The sequence below is a fragment of the Hyla sarda genome, chromosome 4 (genome assembly GCF_029499605.1).
Source record: "Hyla sarda isolate aHylSar1 chromosome 4, aHylSar1.hap1, whole genome shotgun sequence".
NCBI lineage: Eukaryota > Metazoa > Chordata > Amphibia > Anura > Hylidae > Hyla > Hyla sarda.
Genome location: NC_079192.1, coordinates 109,816,514 through 109,842,238, shown reverse-complemented (window position 1 = coordinate 109,842,238; position 25,725 = coordinate 109,816,514). Strand labels below are relative to the sequence as shown.

General features: G+C 41.3%; 1 protein-coding gene across 1 annotated transcript in view; it reads right to left on the bottom strand.

Annotated features, from left to right (window-relative positions):
• Positions 1-4,027: 4,027 nt before the first annotated feature.
• The window catches only part of RGMA (repulsive guidance molecule BMP co-receptor a), a 46,423-nt gene continuing 24,725 nt past the window's right edge, over positions 4,028-25,725 (bottom strand). The window contains exons 3-4 of the mRNA XM_056571864.1: positions 8,933-9,450; positions 4,028-6,046 (exon numbers count right to left, since the gene is read on the bottom strand). Coding sequence (XP_056427839.1) covers positions 5,348-6,046; positions 8,933-9,450 — 1,217 coding nt within the window. The 3' untranslated portion in view covers positions 4,028-5,347. The remainder of the gene's footprint in view (positions 6,047-8,932; positions 9,451-25,725) is intronic.

Sequence of the window (25,725 nt, the reverse complement as noted above, 5' to 3'; positions counted from 1 at the left end):
TTTTTTTTTTTTAACTAACCCATCCCAGCAGGATAATTTTTTTTTTTTTTTTGAAGAAATCTAGAATCCCTCTTTAAAAGGCCCTAAGCATGTTCACACTGAGGAAGATGATAAGGAAAAACTGAAATACTCTTGTTTTCCATGCAGAAACCAGTTCACATTGAGTAAATCGATGAGGATTCCACACAAATTTCTTTATGAATGTTGCCTCAAAATCTGCCTGATGGTTATGGGAGGTCCTGATGAAGATTATTTTTTGCTTCAAGAATTGACACTCCCATTCTTGAAGCAGGAAAAAATTCTTGTCAGGACAATGGTGCTTTAAATTTCACTGGGATTCCATGCAGATTTTGAGGAAGAATCCACATGGAAATTTGTCATGGAAAGGATTTATTGTTGGTGTGGGACGGGTTGTACTGGGGTTCAAGAGGTTAAAGTAATGCCTCTCCTAGCACTTATTACAGGTGTGGGAGATTCAGAAAATTCAGATACAGCTTAAAAGAATGTCAAAAAATTTTATTTTTTACACAACAGATTTGTGGTAGAATTTTTTGTAACTAATGTATATAAATGGGACTCCCAGAAATCCATGTGCTTGTTGCAGGAACAATGAATGGAACAGATTTTCTTTAACAAATCTGCTACATTTGAATGCTTCCCAATCAGAGCAAACACCAAGACATGATGGGGAAAGAACAGCTTGTAGAGCTCAGAGACAGTATTATATCGAAGCACAGGTCTAGGAAATGGTACAAACATTTTCTGCCGCACTTTAAGTTCACAAGAGCACAGTGGCCTCCATAATTATTGAATGGAAGAAGTTTGAAACCACCAGGATTTCTCCTAGTGCTGCCATCCCACCAAACAGAATAGCTGAGAAGAAGGACCTTGGAATGAGGAATGACTATGAACCCAACTCTGGCCAAGATCCAAAGATCTGGTGTACAGATGGAGGAACTTCAAGAAGGTAAACAATCACTGCAGCACTCCACCAATCTGGGCTTTATGGAAAAGTGGCCCCAAAATGCCTCTCCCAGTAAAAAAAAATAAAATAATAATAAATAAAAAAAAGTACATAAAAGCAAATCTGGGGTTTGCAAACCAAAAAAAAAAAAAAAAAAACAAAAAAAAAACACACACACACACACACACACACACGATATAAGATTCGCTGGTGTGATGAAACCAAGACTTGAACTCTATGGCCTCAATTCTAAGCTAATCTGGAGGAAACCAGGTACAGCACCTTACCTGCCCAATACCATCCTTACAGCATTATGCTGTGGGGTTGTTTTTCAGTGGCTGGAACAGGGAGACTGGTCAGAGTTGAGGGAAGGCTGAGTCAAGAAAATTACAGAGATCTTCATAATAAAAACCTGATCAAGAGGGCTCTGGACTTCCAACAATGATCCTAAGCACACAGCCAAGGCAACACAGGAATGGCCATTCCCCTAAGAGATTTGTCAGACTGCCGTATAGTAAAATTATTTTTGTTTCTCATAGTAACCAGTCAGAGCTCACCTTTCATTTTACCAGAGCAATATTTGGAATAATAAAAAAAAAAAATAAAATAAAATTGCCACAGGCATTAAAAGGGAATGTTACTATAAAACAGCTTGGTAAATCTCCCTGCCTATGATCGATGTGGTTGCTGTAAAGTATATCTCTAACCGCTGTTAAACAGCAGCTCAGGAAAATGGTTGTTTTCAAAACTACATACAGAAAATAGTAAAAAAATAAAAATAAAAATAAAAAGTGATCGTTATTAGTACGGTTTATGTAAATAACAGCATTTTGGGCAGAATTATTAGCCAAAACCAGGAATGTAACCAATACAGATGGAAATGATAAAAAGAAGAAGAAGAACCTATTCCTGGTTCTGTCTTAAAAAAAAACCTGGACCAAAATACTCCAGAAATAGAAGTAACAGCTCCCACGTCTACCTCATGAGTTCTGGACCGAAATACTGTGTGAACCCAACCATAAGGGAATGCGAGACTCCCTATTCTATGGAGAAAATATATTGGCAGAATCCTCCTAATCATATGTAGGATTACAATGAAAGGATCATAAACACAAGATCCAACATTCACAATAGTTAATGGTCACAGCTAGAGATGAGCGAACTTATAGTAAATTTCATTCATCACAAACTTCTCGGCTCGGCAGTTGATGACTTTTCCTGCATAAATGAGTTCAGCTTTCAGGTGCTCCCGTGGGCTGGAAAAGGTGGATACAGTCCTAGGAGACTCTTTCCTAGGAATGTATCCACCTTTTCCAGCCCACCGGAGCACCTGAAAGCCGAACTAATTTATGCAGGAAAAGTCATCAACTGCCGAGCTGAGAAGTTCGTGACAAATCGAATTTACTGTAAGTTCGCTCATCTCTAGTCACAGCTTCCATTCTAACCCTCCCTGCACAGGTCATAGAGCATGCCTTCTCAATAAAATGTTACAAAACAAGATTAAAAAAAATAAAAAATAAAGGTCGAATGAGGCTTGTGCATGCAATTTCTACTTTTGTATGGCAGAAAGCTGGTATATAAGTTATAACCCCTCCCCCCCCCCTTTGAGCTCACAAGCGCTTTTGATTTTTAAGAAAAGAAGCCAGATTTAATGTTAAAAACCTTTACTTGCATTTTCAATAAATAATTTACAGTATCTACATGTCAATGAGCATATCTAAAAACAATGCTTTTATTGTGTTTTCCCTTTTGCCATTGTGCGATATCTCTACATCCGTCAGGTCGATCTTGGCAGATTTTTAGACAGTAAACTTGATAAGCCAAACCAGAATAAAGTGCTTTACTTAGTTTCTTTTTTCTGAACATTGATTTACCAGCGACAGTCTATTAACCCCATCATGACAGCGGTGTGAACTACTAAACAGACAAGGCATTAGTTACCTCTCTCTATGTAATATTTAGCGAACTACACACATTCAGACACCTTGCAACATGCTTGCTGGGATACAGATTACAGCAGCACTAACTACTAGCACTTGGTAGGAAAGAAGAACAAGAATTGTGGCAAATGATTCAACTTCCTATATAAATGAAGACGATGCAGCAAGTCAACCATTAGGATTCCGGGTGTACGTGAAAGGATCATGGGAAAAAATGTGTTAGGAGCACCAAAGATGTTTAGTTTCAGCATTTGAGCCAGCATCAAACTCTGCCATGCTATTAGAAGTTTAATACAAATTAGGTAGATGCTATGCTATGTACCAACTTATCAGCAACAGTACAATCCTTGGCCAGACCATTGTTAAAAGTCCATAAAAACAAAGTACAATGCAGGCCAGCTGAATGGCTATTTCACATTGGGTTTGTGAATATATCTGCATATGTTCACAACTTAAAAGAGTGGAAGATGGATAAAATGTTGAGTTACACAGGCTCAATGGTAAAGGTGCCCATCCACATTCAATAGCTGGTTGCTGCTTTGCCGGTAGCTATCTTTCCTAACCTTCCTATACACATGGCCAAACATTCATGTTTCCTTTCTGGAGAGGAGAGAAATAAGGTCAAAAGTTGCAATCCAACATGTCCGACCTCTCTCTAATGATATTGAGGGAGAGAAGGTTCGGACATGTTGAGGAGTGGGAGGCTGCCATACAATTGACAATTGGCTAAAACTAGCCAAAGTTGGTGGATTCAGATGACTTTTGACTAAAGTGTATGGGCACCTTAAGAGTGACTGATCAGATAAAAGAGGGAGTTGGTACCATTAACCCATTATGTAACCAGTATTTACAGACAATGTCAGCAGTGGAAACAAGAAGCAGCCGATAATTTTAACAACAGATTCAGTTGAGTTCTTCCACTGGAGTTCTCCCGCATAGGTGATATTTTGGGAGGTTCAAGGGAGCATATACTTCATTGCTTTCAAAGTTCCTTTGTAGATTAGCTGGCTGAATGCTGATGGGGCCACAAAATGGCTAACTCTCCTGAAAAACCTCCTGTATCTGTTTAAACAAAACTATTATATTACCCTACTAGTGTCTGAGATTTCCGTGGCACATTAGGGTAGGTCAAAATTTTAATTCAATGGCATGAAAAGTAGTTACCACATCTATTACACTGGAACACATTACGTACTTCCTATTTACAGTGACACAATTTCAAAAAACAACAACAGAACTACAAAAGTTCCACATATTACAGACCAGATAAATTATATTCAACACAAGTTGCATTATTTTGCTTTACATCTGACTCCTATAGGTCTATATACACTATACATCTGCTCCAGTAATCAGTGTCATACCAAGTAAGCAGCTTGTACTATGATCACTGGTCGAAAGACCAGGCTCTTCTATGCATCCCTCCCATAGAATTTATAGCCATAATAGAACAAGCTGCTGTTTCACTTGCCAATAGAGTCGGCATCATGGTAACATAAGCGCTCCGATTTCAAGCCTAAAGGCTGTCTGAATTACCTGCCATGTAGTTTCTACCAGTTCTTATCTTAATGCATCTGTAGCTAAAGGGAAGCAACATGTACCTTGACCAACATACTCATAAAAGTGTTCCCTTAACAGTGTGATCTGACATAGTAAAATGCATCACGGTAACACAGGTTTGCCAAGATCCCGATTTCCTAGTTTTTTTTTGGTATTGGTTTGACATGTTTAAATCCAGGTTTTGCTGTATGCAGCACAGCTACATATACACACACATATATATTGGATTTGGAGAAGCTTATTGCTACATGTCCACATTAATATTGGTCTTTGTTGGTAGACCATCTGATACTAGTGAGCACCAAGAAAATTGATCATGCAGTTACAGCTAATCATGAATCACGAAAGCCACGTTCACAAAATACTACATTTCACAGCCACCATGATATCTGCAAATACCAAGTCAGGTAGAGGAAGCTTCTCTCTTCCCTCTATGACTTCTATAGATGAGGTACAGTTCACATAAGCTCGGCAGATTTGATGGACAGGCAACACTCGTGCTCCATAATTATCGTGCGTCAAAGAGATGCACAAAAAAAGGTTAAAGAGGTCTCAATTCAGCCCTCTGTAAAGGATTAGACACCTGTCCTACAGCAATGTGAGACACCTTACTTGCCGAAAGATACATTACTATGATGACCTTTGCATTCTTTGCAGGCTTTGGATAAGGAATGGCTAAGTTTCACTAGAACAAACCATATTAGTGATGTGCAATCCTCAAGCCCAAATTCTGTGACTGTTGTATATGATCAAATAAATTATGTCATTATAGCAATGTCACACACTGTGCTTTCACAGAAACAAATGCATCCTGGGTAATTGAGCTCGCACCCCTTTAACTGCCCCCACTACATTGCGTTAGATTTACACAGTAAACATAACATTACAGCAACACTGTGCAACATTGAAACAAACACACAAAAGCCACGAGAAATATTGTCAACCCCAGGCCAGATTTAGGAGCTGCAGTTCCAGACTCCAAGTCCATGGTCCTTTCATACAAATGGAGTTTGTCCTTATTGGAGTGTAATGACTTCACATCCTCAAAGGCATAATAAGCAGCTAGAGTGAAATTCACATCCCCTGTGGTAAGGAGGTCAAAGACACAGGACTGAAAGTAGAGGTCCTCAACGGGCAGCTTTTCTTTGCATTTGGCTCCTGCCATTTGAGGGGTGAATGAGGATACACTGGATCCAGTCCCGTGTCTCCTAGAACCAGTCTCTGGGGTTTGGGAGTGGAAGGTTCGAAAGTCAATTTGCTGGTTCTGAGGACAACCTTGGAGACACAGATAAAGTCCTTGGTTTTCTTTGTCCTCCACGGCATTCACCACCTCCTCAGGCATGCGTACTGCAAAAGTTAGGTAGCGACCAACTTGTCGCACCACTATTGTGGTACCAATATATTTGGCTTGTATTTCTATGTGTTGCCCAGCCACTTTTTCTACAATTTTCAAGCTGTTTGCGCCACTTTTGTCTCCACCATTCTTAGAGCCATCTACAAAAGCGGCTGGAAGCTCGTCCATTTCAGCCTGGTAAACCTTCTGGTCCACACACTCCTGGAAGTTCTTGAAGATTATTGTAATCTAAAGTAACATAACAGAAAGAAAACATAAATCCATGAGAATTGTTTCTTAGATGTTTAAGCTAATATTCAAGTACACAATAGCTAGAAGGTTCTCCCATATGTGATGTTTTACACAACTATCTCTTCCAAGTATATGCATAGTGAACTAATGACTCAACAGGAACACAAGAAAAGACTGTTCCTGCAACTTAAGATATTAAAATAAAAATGATTGATCAAGCTCAATGAACACAGATATGAATGCTGCAATGATTTATTACAATCTGCATTTTCCTACATGCAACCACATGCTTCCACCTACCGGGACACACAAGTAATTCTCAGAAAGGTTAAACTAGTTTCACAAGATCCTGAGTAAGGAGGACAGCATTCAATCTGTGCTAACAATATAGAAGTTAAGCCAAACCATTTTTTCTAGGGTGATTTTTTTTTTTGTAAGGGTTACTCCTGGACACAACTTTTTGTTGTCAACTTGCCTAGAATGTCGGCATTTAAAAAATAAATAAAAATAAACCACAACCTGGACTTGCCTCCTCCAGCTCCCCTGGTGCCTCCGGTATCCAGCTCCTTGTCTCAGCAGCAATTTTTTTGTGCTTCTTGTAGTCACACGGCGGCTTGGCTAATCGCCGGCCGAAGCAATGTCTCGCCTCAGCCTCTGATCGGCTGAGTGGCAACATGAGACATCTTGGACCTGGTACCAGGAAGAAGACTTGGAAGCAGGAGGATGATTGCTGCAGAGAACAGATATGGGATACCGGAGCCACCAGTAGATTTATTTTTAAAAGGTCTGCATTCCGGGCAAGTTGAAAAAAAAAAAAAAAAAAAATTTGTATCTACGAGTACTCCTTTAAATGTAACCTAGAAAGGATGCATAGATATGTGGAGATGTGGACATTAATGATAAAAAGGAGCTAACTGGTTTATAAACACACAAAAATGTGGTATCTACAAAAAAAAAAAAAAAAAAAATATTATATATATATATATATATATATATATATATATATATATATATATATATATATATATATTATATTTTATTAATAATAATAAATTATTATTTCCATGTATTGCATGAAACTTTCTATAGGTCCTGTGTAAGTCTGGGTTCATACCAAGTTTTTGCAATACTGTTCCCGTATCAGGTTTTTTAAACAGATTCCTCAAAACCAGACTAAATTGTATCAAAGCGTGTGTACAAATTTTAACCGTATACGGTTTGAAAAAATGATGTCCAGTTGCATCCGTACATAACGTTTTTAACTTTTCACTCCATTATGAATAAAGTTTCACTTGTTTGATTGAAATTCCAAGAAAAAACTTTCGGTGTCAAAAACCGAATGGTACCGTACGCACATACGGTTCTGTACAGTTCCAATTGACTCCGATGTTAAAAAAAAAAAATACGTATACGGTTTCCATACAGTTTTTCAGCCGGACCAAAAACCCTGGTGGGCTAGGGAAAAAAAATAAAAAATAAAAAATGGATAAAAACCATACAAGATGCAAAATGTACACAACCGGATGCATCTTTTGGCATATGGTTTTCAATAGAGAGTCGATGCATATGGTTTTTAATACGGTTCTCACATTGAAAACGTATATGGGAACTGTATTGCAAAAACATGGTGTGAACCAAGCTTAGGAAAATTTTTGCATTTACTATACATCATGGCATGCAATGCTCAGATTATCATAAAGGAATTTCTAACAAAAATCAATTTTCCCAAAAGGAAAAAAAAGAAAAACTATTACTATTTTACTGTTATATTTCTAGTAGTGGTAAAATACTTTATCTTTCACTTCGCCTAATGGATGCAGCAGGATGCGGTTTTCTTGTCACTTTAGCGGCCCACTGTTTTATTACTGTAATTTTTTAAGTGAAAGTGAAAATACTGACCAAAATGAGGATCAAATAGCTCTACCCTTGTTTTTTGTTCGTTTTTTCACTACATTTTGTTACAATACCCATCCACCAACCCCTTCATGTAAACTCCTTATCAGTAACAACTGTAATTAGAACAAATATTAGCTATCACATATAATAAAATAGGCTATAATTATTGCCTAACTAGGACTACTCAACAAAAGGATGGAACACTTTATTTAAAAAGATTAATTTTGTTTTTATACAAAGCCTTATGAAAGCACAAATTACATAGACAGGGTTTGCTAATTATCAATGACAATGGCTCTCATTTACTTAGAAAATCGGGTTGTAAGTCTATCTTGCTTTCTTACCCGACTGCTTTTTTCCCCTGGTATTTATTATTATGTCGCATCCTGTTTGTCGCACGTGGGTTTTGTTGGTTTTGGTTTCCAACTCCTCAGAGTTGTCGGGAAAAAATCCACAACAATTCAACAAATTCGGGTTGGAAACCTTTATAAATATGCGAGAAAGCTCAGAAATGTCGGGTTACGCCCCTTTTTCGGGTTTGGGAGAATCCACATCGGGTCCGTCGGGAAAAAAAGTTGCATCGTGTCGCAGACTGGCACACGATGTCTGCGACATGGCGCAGACAAAGATGCGACAAAAAAACCCGACAAAACAAGTCGGGTTTAGAATAGAAAATGAGGGCCAATGTGTAATTTTTGTAGCCTACAACGTGATATGCAAATACGTTCCAATCCAGAAGTAGTGCCACCTGAAGAGCCAGCTTTCTTCCTTCCGGAGGAGGGCTAATTTCTAAACCCTTTTCCTGCCGTGATCATTGCCTGGCCTATAAAGCCCCTTATATAAGCCGACTCTACAAGGAGAAACACTACTCCTTCAGACCACGGCCAAAAAAAAAAAAAAAAAAAAAAAAGAAGATCTAAAAAGCAAATTAAACGTAAACGTTAAACTTCCTTCATGTTAAATGCTCATCTTAACACGGACATTTACCTTGCTGGTAGCTGTTGCAGTTGATCCTGGATGTACCGGAGTGTTGGTGACTTGTACATTCAAGTAATTATTGTCTATGAGAGGCCAGGCCCCTTGTATTTTGCAGGTCTGAAAAGTGTCTGTAAACGTCCTAAGATGGGGGTCCCCAAAGAGACCACAATGGGTGTAGTTAGGGGTTGCTGAGTGCCGGTGAAAATTTTTTTCATAGTGACAAATCTCAGGGCTGTCAGACCTTTCTTGGCTGTCCCATGGTGGTGGGGTCCGAACACGTGGCTGGGAAGTGGGGCCATCTTTGGAACAGTTGTGTTGACTCATGAGGTCATCGATGCCATGGACAGCCGAATGGTAAGCCAAATCTCCTCTGCAAAAGCGAGCAGTACGACGCGTGCAATGAGCATAGGTTCGCAGTGCTGTGCAAAACTCCACCGAATCCTCCACGCCTGTGTGATGATGGGAGTTTGAGGTGGTTGACCAAAATTCTGAGTTGCACTTCAAAATTCTACAGGATGAGCTGAAGGCTGGAAAACAAAAAGCATAATGTTTAGTACCTTTATTATTATAATTTTGCTGATACCAGTTTAAAAAAAAATCTAAATTGCCCTCACATCACGTTGGCACGAGTCCTAACATGCCATGAGTCCTCCAACATCAGGCCAGAACTAACCACATTGCACAACGGCCCAAGAAGTCACCAGTAACACTACTCAGGCACAAAGCCCGAACACCATAACTCACAAGAGGTGCAAGGAGCCTCACATTTCCTTGACGTCACTGGCTCCTAGATGTTTGGACAATCTCTAGACTATTGGAAAAAGTGTACCTCCACTGTTTATGAATGTCCATTACATGTTAATATTTACAAGTGTTCTTCGGCAGGTTCCCCCCCTCCATTAATCGGAAACTAAAGGCCACATATTCGCAGTGCCATAGTATTATCACATAGCTCTCTATGGAGGCTACAGACAAGCAAAAGTCTTCTGGTTTATTCTGGACTGAAACAAAGTACAAGTGGAGCATGAAAGCGAGCGGCTATCACGTAGCAGGCAGCAAAACACAGTACAAGCTGGAAGTGCTTCACTAATCCTGACACCAGTCCCCACACCCACACAGCAACCACAATTTATTTGATGTTTATGAGATACAGATGTTTATGAGATACATACTTGTGAAAAGGAGAAGGAGGGGGGAGATTTGCCGGGGGTCTCTGGATTTCTGCAATATATTACTGAATGAAAAGCCTGTGAGATGTTACAAAGCTACCGCCAAGCGATGAAGTTGAGAATCGCACAACTTTGTGCAAAGCTTTTTTCTTAATTTAAAGGGGTACTCTGCCCCTAGACATCTTATCCCCTATCCAAAGGAGCACCCCCTCCCATAGACTTGCCCCAGTTATTGCTTTCTCCACCTCATTAATATAAGCTTATTACTTGTTACAATGGTGTATTCATACAACAAAGTCTGAAGATCTCCAAACTCTACTTGGCCATCGATAAAACATAAAAGGGGTACTCCGGCCCCAAGACATCTTATCCCTTGTCTGATCACGGGGGTCCCACCACTGGGGACCCCCGCTATCTCGCATGCAGCACCCACCTCTGGGTGCTGCATGCAGCACTGCAGCCTCGGAGTCTGCCGGGTAATGACTACGGGGACGGAGTATCGTGACGTCGCCGTCCTTTGGATAGGGGGATAAGATTTCTTTGGGCCAGAGTACCCCTTTAAGACAAAAAATGCTCTGTGTACAGCGTATTAACTTGGGCTTGGGCTGAGCTGTGAAATACAAGCCTGGGGCGATGCAGGACAGCTGTGTTCCCAGGTGAGGCTGTTAGTCTCATTTCCTCCCACCTCCCTTCCCAAACATCCACAGTATTCAAGAGCACATATTGGCTGCAGGCATTAAAAGCATACGTCTGAATGCTACAGTGACGTGTCTACGTGTCTTGCAACGAGTGAATGAATAGCTATGTTCTTGCCAAAAAAATAAACCAAACAAACAACTAAATAACTGATAGGATATTCAGCAGATCAAGCTTGCTGACTAATGGAGGCAGCTCCACTCTACAGGAGAGCAATGTTGATGAAGTCCAAGCAGACCACTTGTGTCCAGTCCTAGATACCTATGTGACCATGTTCTCTAGTGTTATGCACATTTTTTATGCTGCATAGAGTTATATTCAGTGAAGTTTCTGGCATCTCTCCACCTCACCCAGCAAGCAAACATAGAGAAGGCAAACAGTCAACAGTGTATAGAAATTTAGCAATAAATCAATGTTGAGCTGTGTAGCTAGAGGTGGCGTCAAGGATCTACAACTATACCAGTGCCACTGTTTTTCTAGTTCCTACTTTGGCTGTGCTTGATAACTTTATTTCTAAAATATTTATACAGTAAGCAGACATCTTAAATGGCCACTTTCAAAGCAACAAGTCAAAAGTTTGGATCGGCAGGGGTCTGTGTGGTCAGACCTCCACCAATCAAGAGAAGAAGCCGGATTGAGAGACACTCGCAATGTAAGTCTATGGAGCATGTTTTGATCACGTGACAGAGCAAGAAGAGAAGTGCATGGAAGCACAGACTCGCAGCTAATTCTCCTGATTGGCGGAGGTCTGTACACTCAGACCCCCACCGATCAAAACTTTAAAAAGTTTGGACACATTTTATAAATAATTGTAGCTATTGGGGGTACGAAGGTGGCACTATTGGGGGTACAAAAGGCCCTTTGGTCACATAAGATGCCAGTACCATGGCACATTTTAGGTCGGGTGCCGATTTACAGATTTTGATTTGTGGCCCAGGATATTCAAAATTATGCTTTTGTCCAGTTTTAGGGTGCAATCAGGCATATAGAAGGGCAGCAAAAGCTTAGTGACTGAAGCTGGCCTTACACATTAGCTCAAAGCTGGCCAAACCTACTGATTTTGGCTGACCATCTAAATGTGTACGATGGCCTTCAGATGACAGTGTAGTGAAGTAATTTGCGTGTGTTGGATTTCATTGTAACCAACACTTTCATTCTTGGGGAAGTAAACCACTACAGGAGTCTGGGGGGGCAACAGTAAACACTCCCACTAGTCCATTCTGAATACATGCCTGTTCAACCGAGCAGAGCATGCATGTGGGGATCAGGAAATAATGAATGAGTGTTAGGCCAACAGCTTTTGGAAATTTATGGACAGGTTTAGACTATTACCTTGCCGGAGTCCTGGGTTCAACTCAGTTAATACCAACGTGTGCATGACTTGTGATAAATGTTCTCACCAAGTTCATATATGGGTTCTCTCTGGATACTCTGTTTTAACTCCACAGTCCAAAGACCTATATAGGTAGACTTGTTTCTCACTTGAGACTGGGAAATTTGACTGTGTTACAAGGCTTAAAATACACAAAGCCTATGCCTTTTGACGTGGCGATACCCCCTCTCCATTACATTCTTTTTTCCATACACAAACAAGCATCCAGATAACTTATTACCTTGTGATCAATATTTTTGCCTTTAAATTGCTTTCTGTGTTGGGACTTTATTAGACACAACAATAGGAGGACAGTGTGGAATAAAAAAGGTATTCCCTAAAATGAGGCCATACAGATCTTAGAATAAACCAACACAAAGAGCAGAGCTCAGAAAGTGAGCGAGCCACCATATATGAGATGCAGAGTTCAGTGCGAGACATTCCCTCAATGGCACAGTTGTTTAAAACCTGGAGTGATCACAAAACCTCTCTGTGTGACTCATGCCTGGCAGGAGATATTGGTATTGTTGGCATTCATACCCTTAGAACTTTATTTACTTGGTTTTGACACACAGGGGAGAAAAAAAAAAAAAAAAGACAAAGTGCCAACATATCTTGGCTTACGGCTGCCATATCTTTCAACAGAGCAACCAGAAGATTGAAAAATTAGCTGATCGAAATGAACACTAAAAAGACTTATTCATGGTTTCCCCTATTTCCTTCACCAATAATAAAAAAAAGTGCCGCCATGTCTAATGGCCTCAAAAAAATTGTGTTTCCTCTTAATAAACTAATTGGCTGAGGTCTCATTCTTCACCCGTGACATTCTAGGCCTCTGTCGTATCAATATTCAGGAGGGCCTGCTAAATATGTATTAGGGAAAGAGCCAAGAATTTGTTTTTAGAATATTAAGTCTGATCCACTTCCTTTAGTTTTTGCCTTTTATATCCATGCACTATTCTACACCATGGCTTCAGGCTCATGCGCCAATGAGTAGACCACATACAAGTTAGATTCCATAGTTCTAAGATAATCATCGGTATTAAACATTCACATAAGGAGTATGGCTGGCCTAGCTGAGCCAAGACGCAAGCCTCACATAGGGTATTATGCTGGGATTTTGACACTTCGGCATGTTCTGTAAAGTCAGTAAATGGAAACTTTAGAAATAATTTCCAATAACATATGGCATTTTCCATTAGCAGCTTTGTGAACATTATAGGGCATGCATTACCTATTTTTCTACAGCAGCTTGTACCCCATAATTGTAAGCGCTGCGGAATCTGTAGGCGCTATATAAATTAATTATTATTATTATTTTTATTATTATTATTATTATTATTATTATTATTATTATTATTATTATTATTATTATTATTAGCAGTGGTGCGATTTGCTGTTCAACCCAGTGTGAACAACAATTCTCATGAATATTGCCTCACTCCATGCCAACTGGCTGCCAGCACTGCCATAGACAGGTGTATTTCAGGGCTGTAATAAAAGATGCATGCGCTTTTAATAATTTAACAACCTGATCAAGTGAGGCCGAGCAGTGATAAAGGAACATACAGCTTTATTATGTGAGAATTGCTGGCTGCGACCTGCAGGTTGTAATATCCAAAAGTCCAGCCAATAACTCATCTGTCAAGTCTGATAAAAACAAAAGGGTCCACTATAATAGCATAACACTGCAGAGAGGCTGGGATCACATGTTGGGTATTGCAGGCAATATATTTGCAAACCACGCCAATTTATAGGTTGTTTTTTTTTTTTTAGCTTTAACATGGAAGCTCAGCCTGACATTCCTTATGACATGAGACGAGCCTATGTAGCTTGCCTTTGTTAATAACTACTGGGTCACATTGAGGTCCCAATAATCCAGTTCCAATTCTGGGTAATCTTAACATCCATGTGATTGAAGCAGCAATTCAGAGTAAATTTTGCCTTAAATTAAAGGGGTACTCCACCCCCAGATATCTTACCCCCAATCCAAAGTATAGGGGATAAGATGTCTGATTGTGGGGGTTCCCAGCTATTCACATGCATAGTGTGCAAAAAAAGGGGGGGGAAAAAAAGGTCAGATTTTATCCAGTGTTAAAGTGGTACTCCGCCCCTAGACATCTTATCCCTTATCCAAAGGATAGGGGATAAGATGTCTGATCGTGGTGGGTCTCGCCGCTGGGGATTACTCCTGCAGCACCCCCTGTCATCTGCTGCATGGAGCGAGGGTCATTCCGTGCCTGATGACAGGCGATACAGTATAGTGATGTAATGGCCCCGCCCCCTCAATACAAGTCTATGGGAGGGAGCGTGATGGCCGACATGCCCCCTCCCATAGACTTGCATTTAGGGGGCGGGCCGTGACGTCATGATACTCCGGCCCCTGTATCGCCTGTCATCAGACACGGAACAAACTTCCCTCTGTACAGCAGATGGCAGGGGGTGCTGCAGGAGTAATCGTGGGGGTCCCCAGCGGCGGGACCCCCACAATCAGACATCTTATCCCTTATCCTTTGGATAATGGATAAGATGTTTAAGGGTGGAGTACCGCTTTAACACTGGATAAAATCTGACCTTTTTTTTTTGCTCACTATGCATGTGTATAGCTGGGAACCCCCGCGATCAGACATCTTGTTGGTGTGTCTTATACGGCAATGAACAAAGGAAAGGATGTCCAGCGCAGACTCTTGTGCAGAAGGAACTTCTTTATTGATTAAAATTCATAGTTGCTATGGGATACAACAAAGTATTCTTGCAGTGTGACGTGTTTCTGACCGCAGGGCCTTAGTCATACACATAGACGCTTGTGTATGACTAAGGCCCTGCGGTCTGAAACGCGTCACACTGCAAGAATACTTTGTTGTATCCCATAGCAACTATGAATTTTAATCAATAAAGAAGTTCCTTTTGCACAAGAGTCTGCGCTGGACATCCTTTCCTTTGTTCATTACTTAACCGGATCAGTCCAAATCCAGTCCGGGCGCTTACAGGAGTGAGCTGGTATTTGTGTTTCTTGCTTCTTATACGGCAAATACACATTAAAACCCTGTCCTATCGGGTCGGTCCCTGCAGCCATCAACGGCCGGGACCCGCGGCTAATACAGGACATCACCGATCGCGGTGATGCCCTGTATTAACCCTTCAGACGCGGTGATCAAAGCTGACCACCACGTCTGAAGCGAAGGTGACACTAACCCGGCTGCTCAGTCGGGGACCGCTGCGGTGAAATCGGGGCGTCCCGAACAGCTTACAGGACACCGGGAGGGACCTTACCTGCCTCCTCGGTGTCTGCTCCATGCCAGGATCCCCTACATGGTGGGCGCTCTACTTCGTCGTCATCACATTATCGCGCACGGCGTCCCGTCATCCAATAGGAGCGGCGTGCGTAGCGACGTCATGGCGGCGACGGAGAGCGAGGATGCCGGGCAGCAGAGACATTCAGGAGAGACGGGGACACCCCAGGGAAGTGGCGACAGCGATGGAGGCAACATCCAGGGCAGTGGTAACGGGTCTGGAGCGGCGGGGACACGTGAGTATTGCCTCCAATACCAGTGGTCTTCAACCAGATATTGCAAAACTAAAACTCCCGGCATGCCCGGACAGCCAACGGCTGTCCGGGCATGCTGGGAGTTGTAGTTTTGCAACATTTGGCGGTCCGCAGGTTGAATATCACTGTCCTATACTTTATATTGTATTTGGTTCAGAATTTTTTTTTTTTCCTACATTTTTATCCTTTAAAATTAGGTGCGTCATATATGCCGGAGCGTCTTATATGGCGAAAAATACGGTAGGTTATGTTTCAATATGTTTTTAGCAGCTCTACCTTAAAAAAAAATGCAATTTGCACAATTTTTTCAGTACTATTGTGTGAACATCACCCTAAATGAAGGCTGAACTCACAGCTAGCTAAAATTCCATTAAAGCTTCACCTCCCCCACCCAAAACTACTTAGTTGTCCTGAAGCCTCAATGATCACCATCTTAATGAAAGGATTTGCATTTCAATGCCCCTACAATGACTTTTTCACACAATTGTTTACCCAGAAAGGCTGCGACTACAAGCAATGCCATGGACATCGTACTATCTTCTACTTCCATGCTAAAGTATTACATACATTCACGTTTGCATCTTGTTTCAAGTCAATATCCTCAGATTGTAAACTCTTGTTTAAATGTTTTTTTTTTTTTTTTTTACTATGTAACATCTGTTTTCTATATATGTATCCTCTGTATTGTAAAGTGCAGCGGAATATGTTGGTGTTGTGTACAGATTACAGTGATCCCTCAACTTACAATGGCCTCAACATACAATGGTCTTTTCTGGACCATTGGAACTTGAAACCAGACTCAACATACAATGCTATGGAATCTGCCAAATGTAAATGGCTGGAAGAACCGACCAATCAGAATGGGCATTCACTGGTGAAACCCCTGTATTACTGAAGTGCATGCACTGAAGTGCATGCACTGACTGGTACAGTACAGGGAGGTACTACGTGTTCTGTACTACTTTTAACCTATGCCAGGGTAGCTGCTCCTTTTTAACCAAGTAAGGGCGGCTCCATTTTATTTATTTATTTATTTTTATTTAATTTTTTATTTAATTGAATTATTATTATTATTTTTTTTTTTTTAAAGGACATTGCGTGTACTGTACAGGACCCTAAAGAGATTCCTGTTCTCTACATAGACCAGTGTTTCCCAACGAGGGTGCCTCCAACTGTTGCAAAAAGACAACTCCCAGCATGCCCGGACAGCCTTCGGCTGTCCGGGCATGCTGGGAGTTGTCGTTTTGCAAAAGCTGGAGCCACCCTGGTTGGGAAACACTGATATAGACAGTGATTACAGCTCCCAGCAGATTTTTCTTACTTTTATATGTAAGGATTTGCTTTATCTATATTAGTTTTCTACTTATTTTTCTTTAATCCTCACTTTTTCCTATTTTTGGATGACATTTTTGGTGGCTTCAGAACCAATTACCAGGTTCCCATAGAGTTATGGCCTCAACATACAATGGTTTCAACATACAATGGTCGTCCCGGAACCAATTAATATTGTAACTTGAGGGACCACTGTATTATATTATGGTTCTATATGGTAGGAAGGACTACATTACTCCAAGTATAATACAGTGAAGACTCCTAGGCAGGCAGGAGTTGGGAGAACTTGTTTGTGCGCCCCGGGGTCCTTCCAGTGACCTCCTCCGAACTGCTAATCAAGCAATCTTGCGGAATAATGGCCTGATTATTATTGTCTTGTTTGCATAACAAAGAAGCCCAATAAAACGTATTTGACTGTACTCAGAGGGGTGTGAAAGATCAGCTGAGAATAGAGCCGGTGGAATGTGGCAGCTTCACTAAAGCTTCAACTCAAGAATAAAGACAATGCAATTTGCCATCATGAAAAGCCCAACAGGCCAATAAATTACCCCATGTGCAAAGGGATTAGATCAGGTTTCAGTTACACAGAAGGGGGATGGGTGGAGAAGGGAGAAAAGCTGTGCACTCTTAAAGACACAGAGCCTCTTTTATGCAAAGCCGTCACGACAGGAAATCTTTGGAGACCTGTAGGTTGAAGCTCAATTATTACATATGGTAAATAGGATTTGTTTTCTATGCCTCTATTCATGTATTTGGGCATTAAGTATCTGGGATGATCACATCTATGTTCCAAAACAGTTCACCAATAATAAAACTGCCAAGGAAAACAGTTCTTCTCGTAAATATTAGCAGCGGAGTGGAGAGCCACATTCCTCTGGTTTATATCGGCTACAGAATTTACATGTAGTAGTTAATCTGCAAAAAAAATACCTCCCCCCCAAAAAAAAAAAAAAAAATAAATATATATAAAAAAATAAATAAAAATATAAAATGATAGAGATATATTATATTATATTATATTATATTATATTATATTATATTATATTATATTATATTATATTATATTATATTATATTATATTATATTATATTATATTATATTATATTATATTATATTATATTATATTATATTATATTATATTATATTATATTAATATATATATATATATATATATATATATATATATATATATACACACACACACACACACGGCCCTGATCTGCCCCTACTGAGTAGTCTTCTTACATTGACTTATTACTAGGTAATGACTAGAACAGTGCCCATAAGGGGTTATGAGCCAACATGGCAGCAAAAAACAAATATAGGTCTTTAGGTTATATCAAGCCATGTTTACATAATAATACAGATGGAGAGTCTTTCAGGATCTGTAAAAAGTTTGTTATTTTAGTGGATACAAAAGTATGTTGGCTATTCAAGCCGTAACAGCTGAAAAAAAAAAAAAAAAAGACCAAAAAAAAAAAAAATGGCTTAAAGGGTACTCCGATGCTCCAGCGTTCTACTCAGAGCCGGAGTCCATGATCGTGACGTCATGCCACACCCCCTCCATTCACGTCTATGGTAGGGGGCGTGTCGGACGACACGCCCCCTACCATAGACATGAATGGAGGAGCCATGACCATGACATCACGACCACTGCCGCAAGGACTCTGTGTTTGTTTAGAAGACTGGGTGGTGCGAGAGATCGTGAGGGGCCCCAGCAGAGGACTCCCGCGATCAGACATCTTATCCCCTATCCTTTGTATAGGGGATAAGAGGTCTAGCAGAGGAGTACCCCTTAAAGAAACTGTGGGAACATGGACTGTTCCCACTTGGTCCATATTTTTATGAGGCTGAGAAAAGGCTAGAGGGTGTATCAAAACTGGTAACCGGAAGACAACTCTAGACACTACTGGATATAAGAAGAGGAGTTATTTCAGGCCTGCCGAAAAAAGACAAGAAAAAAAGATGAGAGGTATCCACATGGAATGGATCGGGTTGACACTGATGTAAACAGGTTTCGTGTGACTGTAGTTGAAAAATATCTCTCTCGTAAAACAGCGCTCCATCCAAGTAACCGGAACCCGAGCTTCTGCAAGCCTAACAGCTCTATTGTGAGCCATATCATCTTACCCATATCCTGTCCCAGAATCTCTTGCAAGGGAAAAAAGAATCAAATCAAAACACCAACTAAGCTTTATTATCATGTAAGAGGGGTCATCATCACCGACTGCTGGCCTGCAAATAAATGGGGAATATCAAACAATCCATTGTCAACCCTCAGGCGACTTTATGCCTACAATACTAAAGTCGTAAGATGAAATCACTATATTACAAGTCCAAAGCTGGCCACACACACTGGATTATACTGGATCACTGATTCCATAAGCAACCTTACAGACCAAGCCCACATGGTTAAAAGGAGTATTGTAATGCCAAAAAAAAAAAAAAATTATATATATATATATATAAATTTTTTTTTTTTTGGCATTACAATACTCCTTTTAACCATGTGGGCTTGGTCTGTAAGGTTGCTTATGGAATCAGTGATCCAGTATAATCCAGTGTGTGTGGCCAGCTTTGGACTTGTAATATAGTGATTTCATCTTACGACTTTAGTATTGTAGGCATAATATATATATATCACCATGAGACAGGTTGTGTTCCTACCAGTCAATTGAGGTGCTTCTTGTTCAATTTGGTCCGGCCATTCTCCCGCTGCAGCCCACCGTCCATCCCGGTACTTCCGGGTCCTGTACGTGTGCCTATGACGTCAGGAATGACGTTACCCATCAGGCCTTGCTGCAGTCCAATGGCTCATTCTCACTCCCCACCCCGTACCTAATAATGTAGTACACCCCCCCCCCCTAAGCCCATGCAGGCTGAGCTCCCCCTGAATATATGAATATTGAGAGATGGGGAGGACACGACTTTCTGCAGGTAGGGCCGGCACAGAACGCTATGGATACTGGGTCCGTGCACAAAATGGCGACGAGAGGCGGCATACAGAGGGTCGCACGTCAGATAGAGATGAGCGAACTTACAGTAAATTTGATTCGTCACGAACTTCTCGGCTCGGCAGTTGATAACTTATCCTGCATAAATTAGTTCAGCTTTCAGGTGCTCCGGTGGGCTGGAGACTCTTTACTAGGACTGTATCCACCTTTTCCAGCCCACCGGGGCACCTGAAAGCTAAACTAATTTATGCAGGATAAGTCATCAACTGCCGAGCCGAGAAGTACGTGACAAATCGAATTTACTGCAAGTTCGCTCATCTCTAGTCACAGCTACTGAGGAACAGCTCAGCTTCTGGACTGCTCAGATCTAAGGTACCGCTGTGGATTGGGGGCATGGTGCTAATTGGGTTTTCTGTATAAAACTTTTCAAACCAAGCTCAATGCGGTAAAGAAAGGTTTTGTTGCCCTACTCCTTTAAAGTCGTCCTTTTCTGTTGACTTTTGTCTTAGGTGTATGGCCAGCTTAATACCAGCGCAGAAGTGGAATCTGAAGAGTTACAAGAGAGAATGCAGTATTTTAACAGCTTGTTCTTCTCACCTTGTAAATCATGGTGCAGGCCTTGAATAATGCTTGTACAAATCCTGCATGACACACTTATCTAGAGATAAGAAACATGCTTCCCAAAGCTGTCACCATACTCTCAATGCCCAGATAACTGGACTTCACACTCAGCTAGGTCTTTAGGTGGGTTCATTTTCTAGATCACCGTTTCCCAACCGGGGTGCCTCCAGCTGTTGCAAAACTACAACTCCCAGCATGCCCGGACAGCCAACGGCTGTCCGGGCATGCTGGGAGTTGTAGTTTTGCAATAGCTGGAGGCACACTGGTTGAAAAACACTGCATTAGGGTACATTCACACACGCGGGTTTTCTGCTACGCATTTGAAAGTGGGCGGGCTCTTCTCGGCTGTCCGCAGCAGATTTTCCGCGGCGGAATGTACACTGCGGAAAATCCGCCGCAAGCCCCATTGAAGTCAATAGGGACTGTGGCGTAAATTCCGCTGCGGAAAATCTGCTGCGGACAGCCGAGAAGAGCCGGCCCACTTTCAAATACACAGCGGGAAAACCCGCGCGTGTGAACGTACCCTTAGGATACGTTCACACAGGCAGAATACCTGCGTATTTGCTGCGGAAAATCAGCAGCAGATAATCTGGGATAATGCTGGGAGTTGTAGTTTTGCAACAGCTGGAGGCACACTGGTTGGGAAACACTATGCTAGATCTTGAAGGCCCAAACACCAATACTGGTAAACCTAATGCAACTAGTATTCCATTATGGTGCTTACAATGAATGAACCTAATGATCAAAAATGACATCTGGCCACTAGGACAGTACCGAGAAGCTGCGTAATAAGGATTTTTTTTTTTTTTTTTTTTTTTACAATTCTTAAAAAGGAGTACTCCGGTGGAAGACCATTTTCAACTGGTGCCAGAAAGTTAAACAGATTTGTAAATTACTTCTATTAAAAAAATCTTAATCCTTCCAGTACTTAGCTGCTGTATGCTCCACAGGAAGTTCTTTCATTTTTGGATTTCTTTTCTGTCTGACCACAGTGCTCTCTGCTGACACCTCTGTCCATTTTAGGAACTGTCCAGAGTAGAAGCAAATCCCCATATCAAAACCTCTCCTGCTCTGTACAGTTCCTGGCATGGACAGAGGTGTCAGCAGAAAGCACTGTGTTCAGAAACATTAAAAAAAGAACTTCCTGTGCAGCATACAGCAGCTGATAAGTACTGGAAGGATTAAGATTTTTATACAGAAGTAATTTAGAAATCTGTTCAACTTTCTGGCACCAGTTGAAAATTGTGTTCCACCAGAGTACCTTTTAAATGTCCAGACTGGGCTAAAAATGGCAAATGGCAAAATTGTGATGCCTATACCATGTGCGCCCTTCCAGCCTACATAAATACTATATTCACAGAGTAGGGGAAATGTATCAAAACTTGTGCAGAGTTAAAGGGGGTTATCCAGGAAAAAAAAAATTCCCATTGGATTCTGCTGAATAAAATAGGGAAAAGGGACTTTGTTCAAACGTAGTCTAATTTTATGAGCCTCAAAAAAACTGTGTGTGAACATAGCTTAATATATGCAGTTACAATTTCGGTAGAAATGTACTTTATCTCTGTACTATGACATCCTACTGGATAAGGTGGGACAAAGAGCTTCAGATCAGGAGGGATAATAGCCTTGTAGGCCAGGGGGGGGGTGTTTGGGGTGCTGCTGTGAAGTGACTTCATTATGCTCTGACAATTAGAAGTAATAGTATGCAAGTAGCCAATTCTCCTGTAATAATATAAACCTAAAAAGATAAGGTTTATCTTAAAGGGGTACTCTGGTGAAAACCTTTTTTCTTTTAAATCAACTGGTGGCAGAAAGTTAAACATATTTGGGTTCAAATCCCACTAAGGACAACAATAAATAAAGCTATAGTTATTATTATAATAATGTCAGCAGAGAGAACTGTGCTCGTGATGTCATCAGAGAGCATTCCAAAAAGAAAAGAATTTCCTCTGTAGTATTCAGCAGCTAATAAGTACAGGAAGGATTAAGATTTTTTAATAGAAGTAATTTACAAATATGTTTAACTTTCTGCCACCAGTTGATTTAAAAGAAAAAAAAAAAAAAAAAAAAAAAGGTTCTCACCGGAGTACCCCTTTAAATAGAATAACTTAGAACAGAACTTGGCTACAGATAGTCTCTAGATCAGTGGTCTCCAACCTGCAGACCTCCAGATGTTGCAAAACTACAATTCCCAGCATTCCCGGACAGCCAACAGCTGTCCGGGCATGCTGGGAGTTGTAGTTTTGCAACATCTGGAGGTCCACAGGTTGGCTGTCCGGGCATGCTGGGAGTTGTAGTTTTGCAACATCTGGAGGTCCGCAGGTTGGAGACCACTGCCACCACTAGAGTTTCTCTATTGCACACTATACCGCCAGCCATGTATAGCCGGATCTCTGCAGCTTATAAATTAAATATAATCTTTTACATATATACACACACTGTATGATGTCACCCTCCCTTACCTCCAGCAACTGCGAGGGTGTAATGAAGCACACCATCTGTACGGCTGAGGGCAACAGAGCAGTTACAATTCACCGAAATAATTGCCTGTTAATAGGCCCAATTATTTGACCAGGTGTATACATCGCCCCGTGTGTTAACACAGGAAGCCAATGTAGTGTGCGCTTGGTATGCCGTGTACACAGGTGCTGAAGCTCATGAAGCCGCCACCAATTATCCATCTCGCTAAATGCAGCCATTTGTTGAAAGAAGGGTCTGTAGCACGCTGACCACAATAAATTCCCCATTTCCCCCCCTTAACCAAACTCTTGGCAACTATATTCAGCCTGGAATGGGCACCATGTGGGTCTATTGCTTCCAGGACAAAGGATTCAAAAAGCCACAAAAGGTGTCCTCTTGCAAAAACTTATTCTTTTTTTTAGTTGATCTCTACACAGCAACTGTGACGAAAACTATATCTACTATCAAAAATGCTGGGAGTTGTAGTCCTGCAACAGAGAGAGTTACAAGTTGAAGACTACTGGGGACAGCTAATGTAAAGCTCCCGCAGGGATAGTCTTCCGACTCTGCCAGGTTCCAGGACATTGGTTTATTTATAAGGGGGGGAGAGGGAGGTCACCCAGCTTTACCAAGAATAGATAGAACTAAGAAAAAAAAGTTGCAATGATGTCTAACTTTTTACCCTTAGGGTACGTTCACACGGGCGGATTACCTGCGGAATTTCCGTACTGTATTTGGGGCGGTAAATCCACAGCGGATTTTGCTACCATTGACTTCAACGGGTCATCAGAAAATCTGTAATAGAGGCAGTTTTGCAGATTTTGCTTTGGACCCATTGAATTCAATGGTAGCAGATTGTCTGCTGCTGATTTTCCACAGCAAATACGCAGGTATTCTGCCTGTGTCAACGTATCCTAAGGGTACGTTCACACGCGCGGGTTTTCTACTGCGTATTTGAAAGTGTGCCGGCTCTTCTCGGCTGTCCGCAGCGGAATTTACGCCACAGTCCCTATTGACTTCAATGGGGCTTGCGGCGGATTTTCCGCAGTGTACATTCCGCCGCGGAAAATCTGCTGCGGACAACCGAGAAGAGCCCGCCCACTTTCAAATACGCAGCAGAAAACCCGCGTGTGTGAATGTACCCTAATGCAGTGTTTTTCAACCAGTGTGCCTCCAGCTATTGCAAAACTACAACTCCCAGCATGCCCGGACAGCCGTTGGCTGTCCGGGCATGCTGGGAGTCGTAGTTTTGCAACAGCTGGAGGCACCCTGGTTGGGAAACATTGCCCTAATGATTACAAAATCCAGGCAGAAAAGGGTGACATGACCTCAATGTGGGAATTAATCCTTGCACAGGGCTGTATATAATGCGAGTGACCTCTAAAGCAATACCTGTAGAAGTAATACTGACAGATAACCCAGGCCTGATTGATCCGTCCTTGCTATGTAAATTTACTTAACGCCCTAATCTCCAATTCTGAAACCTGGCCTAACAGTGATTGAAAACCAGATTGCCGGCCGCTGGAAGGTCACTTATACCTTTCATTTGCACCTACAGGAGAGGAACAACATCCCCCCCCCCCCCCCCCAATAGCAGGATTAACCTAGTCACTGACTATACAAGCAATAATGGAAATTTAGATGTGTAAACACCGGCCACAAAGCTTCAGGTGTTAACATTTTATTGGCGAACTACAACCCCATACAAAAAAAAACAAAACAAAAAAAAAAAAAAAAAAAACAGGAGTTTTTTTTTTTTTTTTATCTTTATTGAACAAGGACCTGATAAGGATAGGACAGTGTGGGATTTATGGGTAATGTCCCACAACCTGCATTTTAAAGCACTTTTCACACTAAGGGGGGTATTTATTAAAACCTGTGCAAAGGAAAAGTTGCCCATAGCAACCAATCAGATCACTTCTTTCATTTTGCAGAGGCCTTGTTAAAAATGAAAGAAGCGAGGTGATTGGTTGCTATGGGCAACTTTGCCCATAGCAACTGTTCCCCATCTGTTCCCAAGAGCTTGCAATCTGTACAAAGGGGGAGATTTATCAAAACCTGTGCAGAGGAAAAGATGCTGAGTTGCCCATAGCAACCAATCAGATCGCTTCTTTCATTTTTAACAAGGCCTCTGAAAAATGAAAGAAGCGATCTGATTGGTTGCTATGGGCAACTCAGCAACTTTTCCTCTCCACAGGTTTTGATAAATCTCCCCCAATGTCCCTATATAGCGCCGTGTTTGGAAAGAATCACAGTCAAATGTGTTTAACAAACTATATACAAAACAATAAGATATGTAACAAAAATACAATAAGCAGAATGGGAGTAGCTTGGAGACACATGGCCTGCTAAGATAATATTTTCACATCTGCCCTTCATCTGTGGATACAAGAGACACTGCTATTACAGGAGGAGGGGGTAGTTAACCCTTACCCCCACCCTCCACCCCCAAATAGTTCACGTGAACCGCTCTGCAGGACAAAAGGGGATTAATCTAAACTATCTAAAAAGATTCTTCTGAATAGCGGCAACATCTTCACCTAGAGCTAAGGACTCAGGCCGGGCCGAGCGCCTACTTCTACAAAGCACTTCAATCAATTACTGTATCATCTTTAACTACTGGTCTGTCAGGGTCAAACACACTGCAAAGC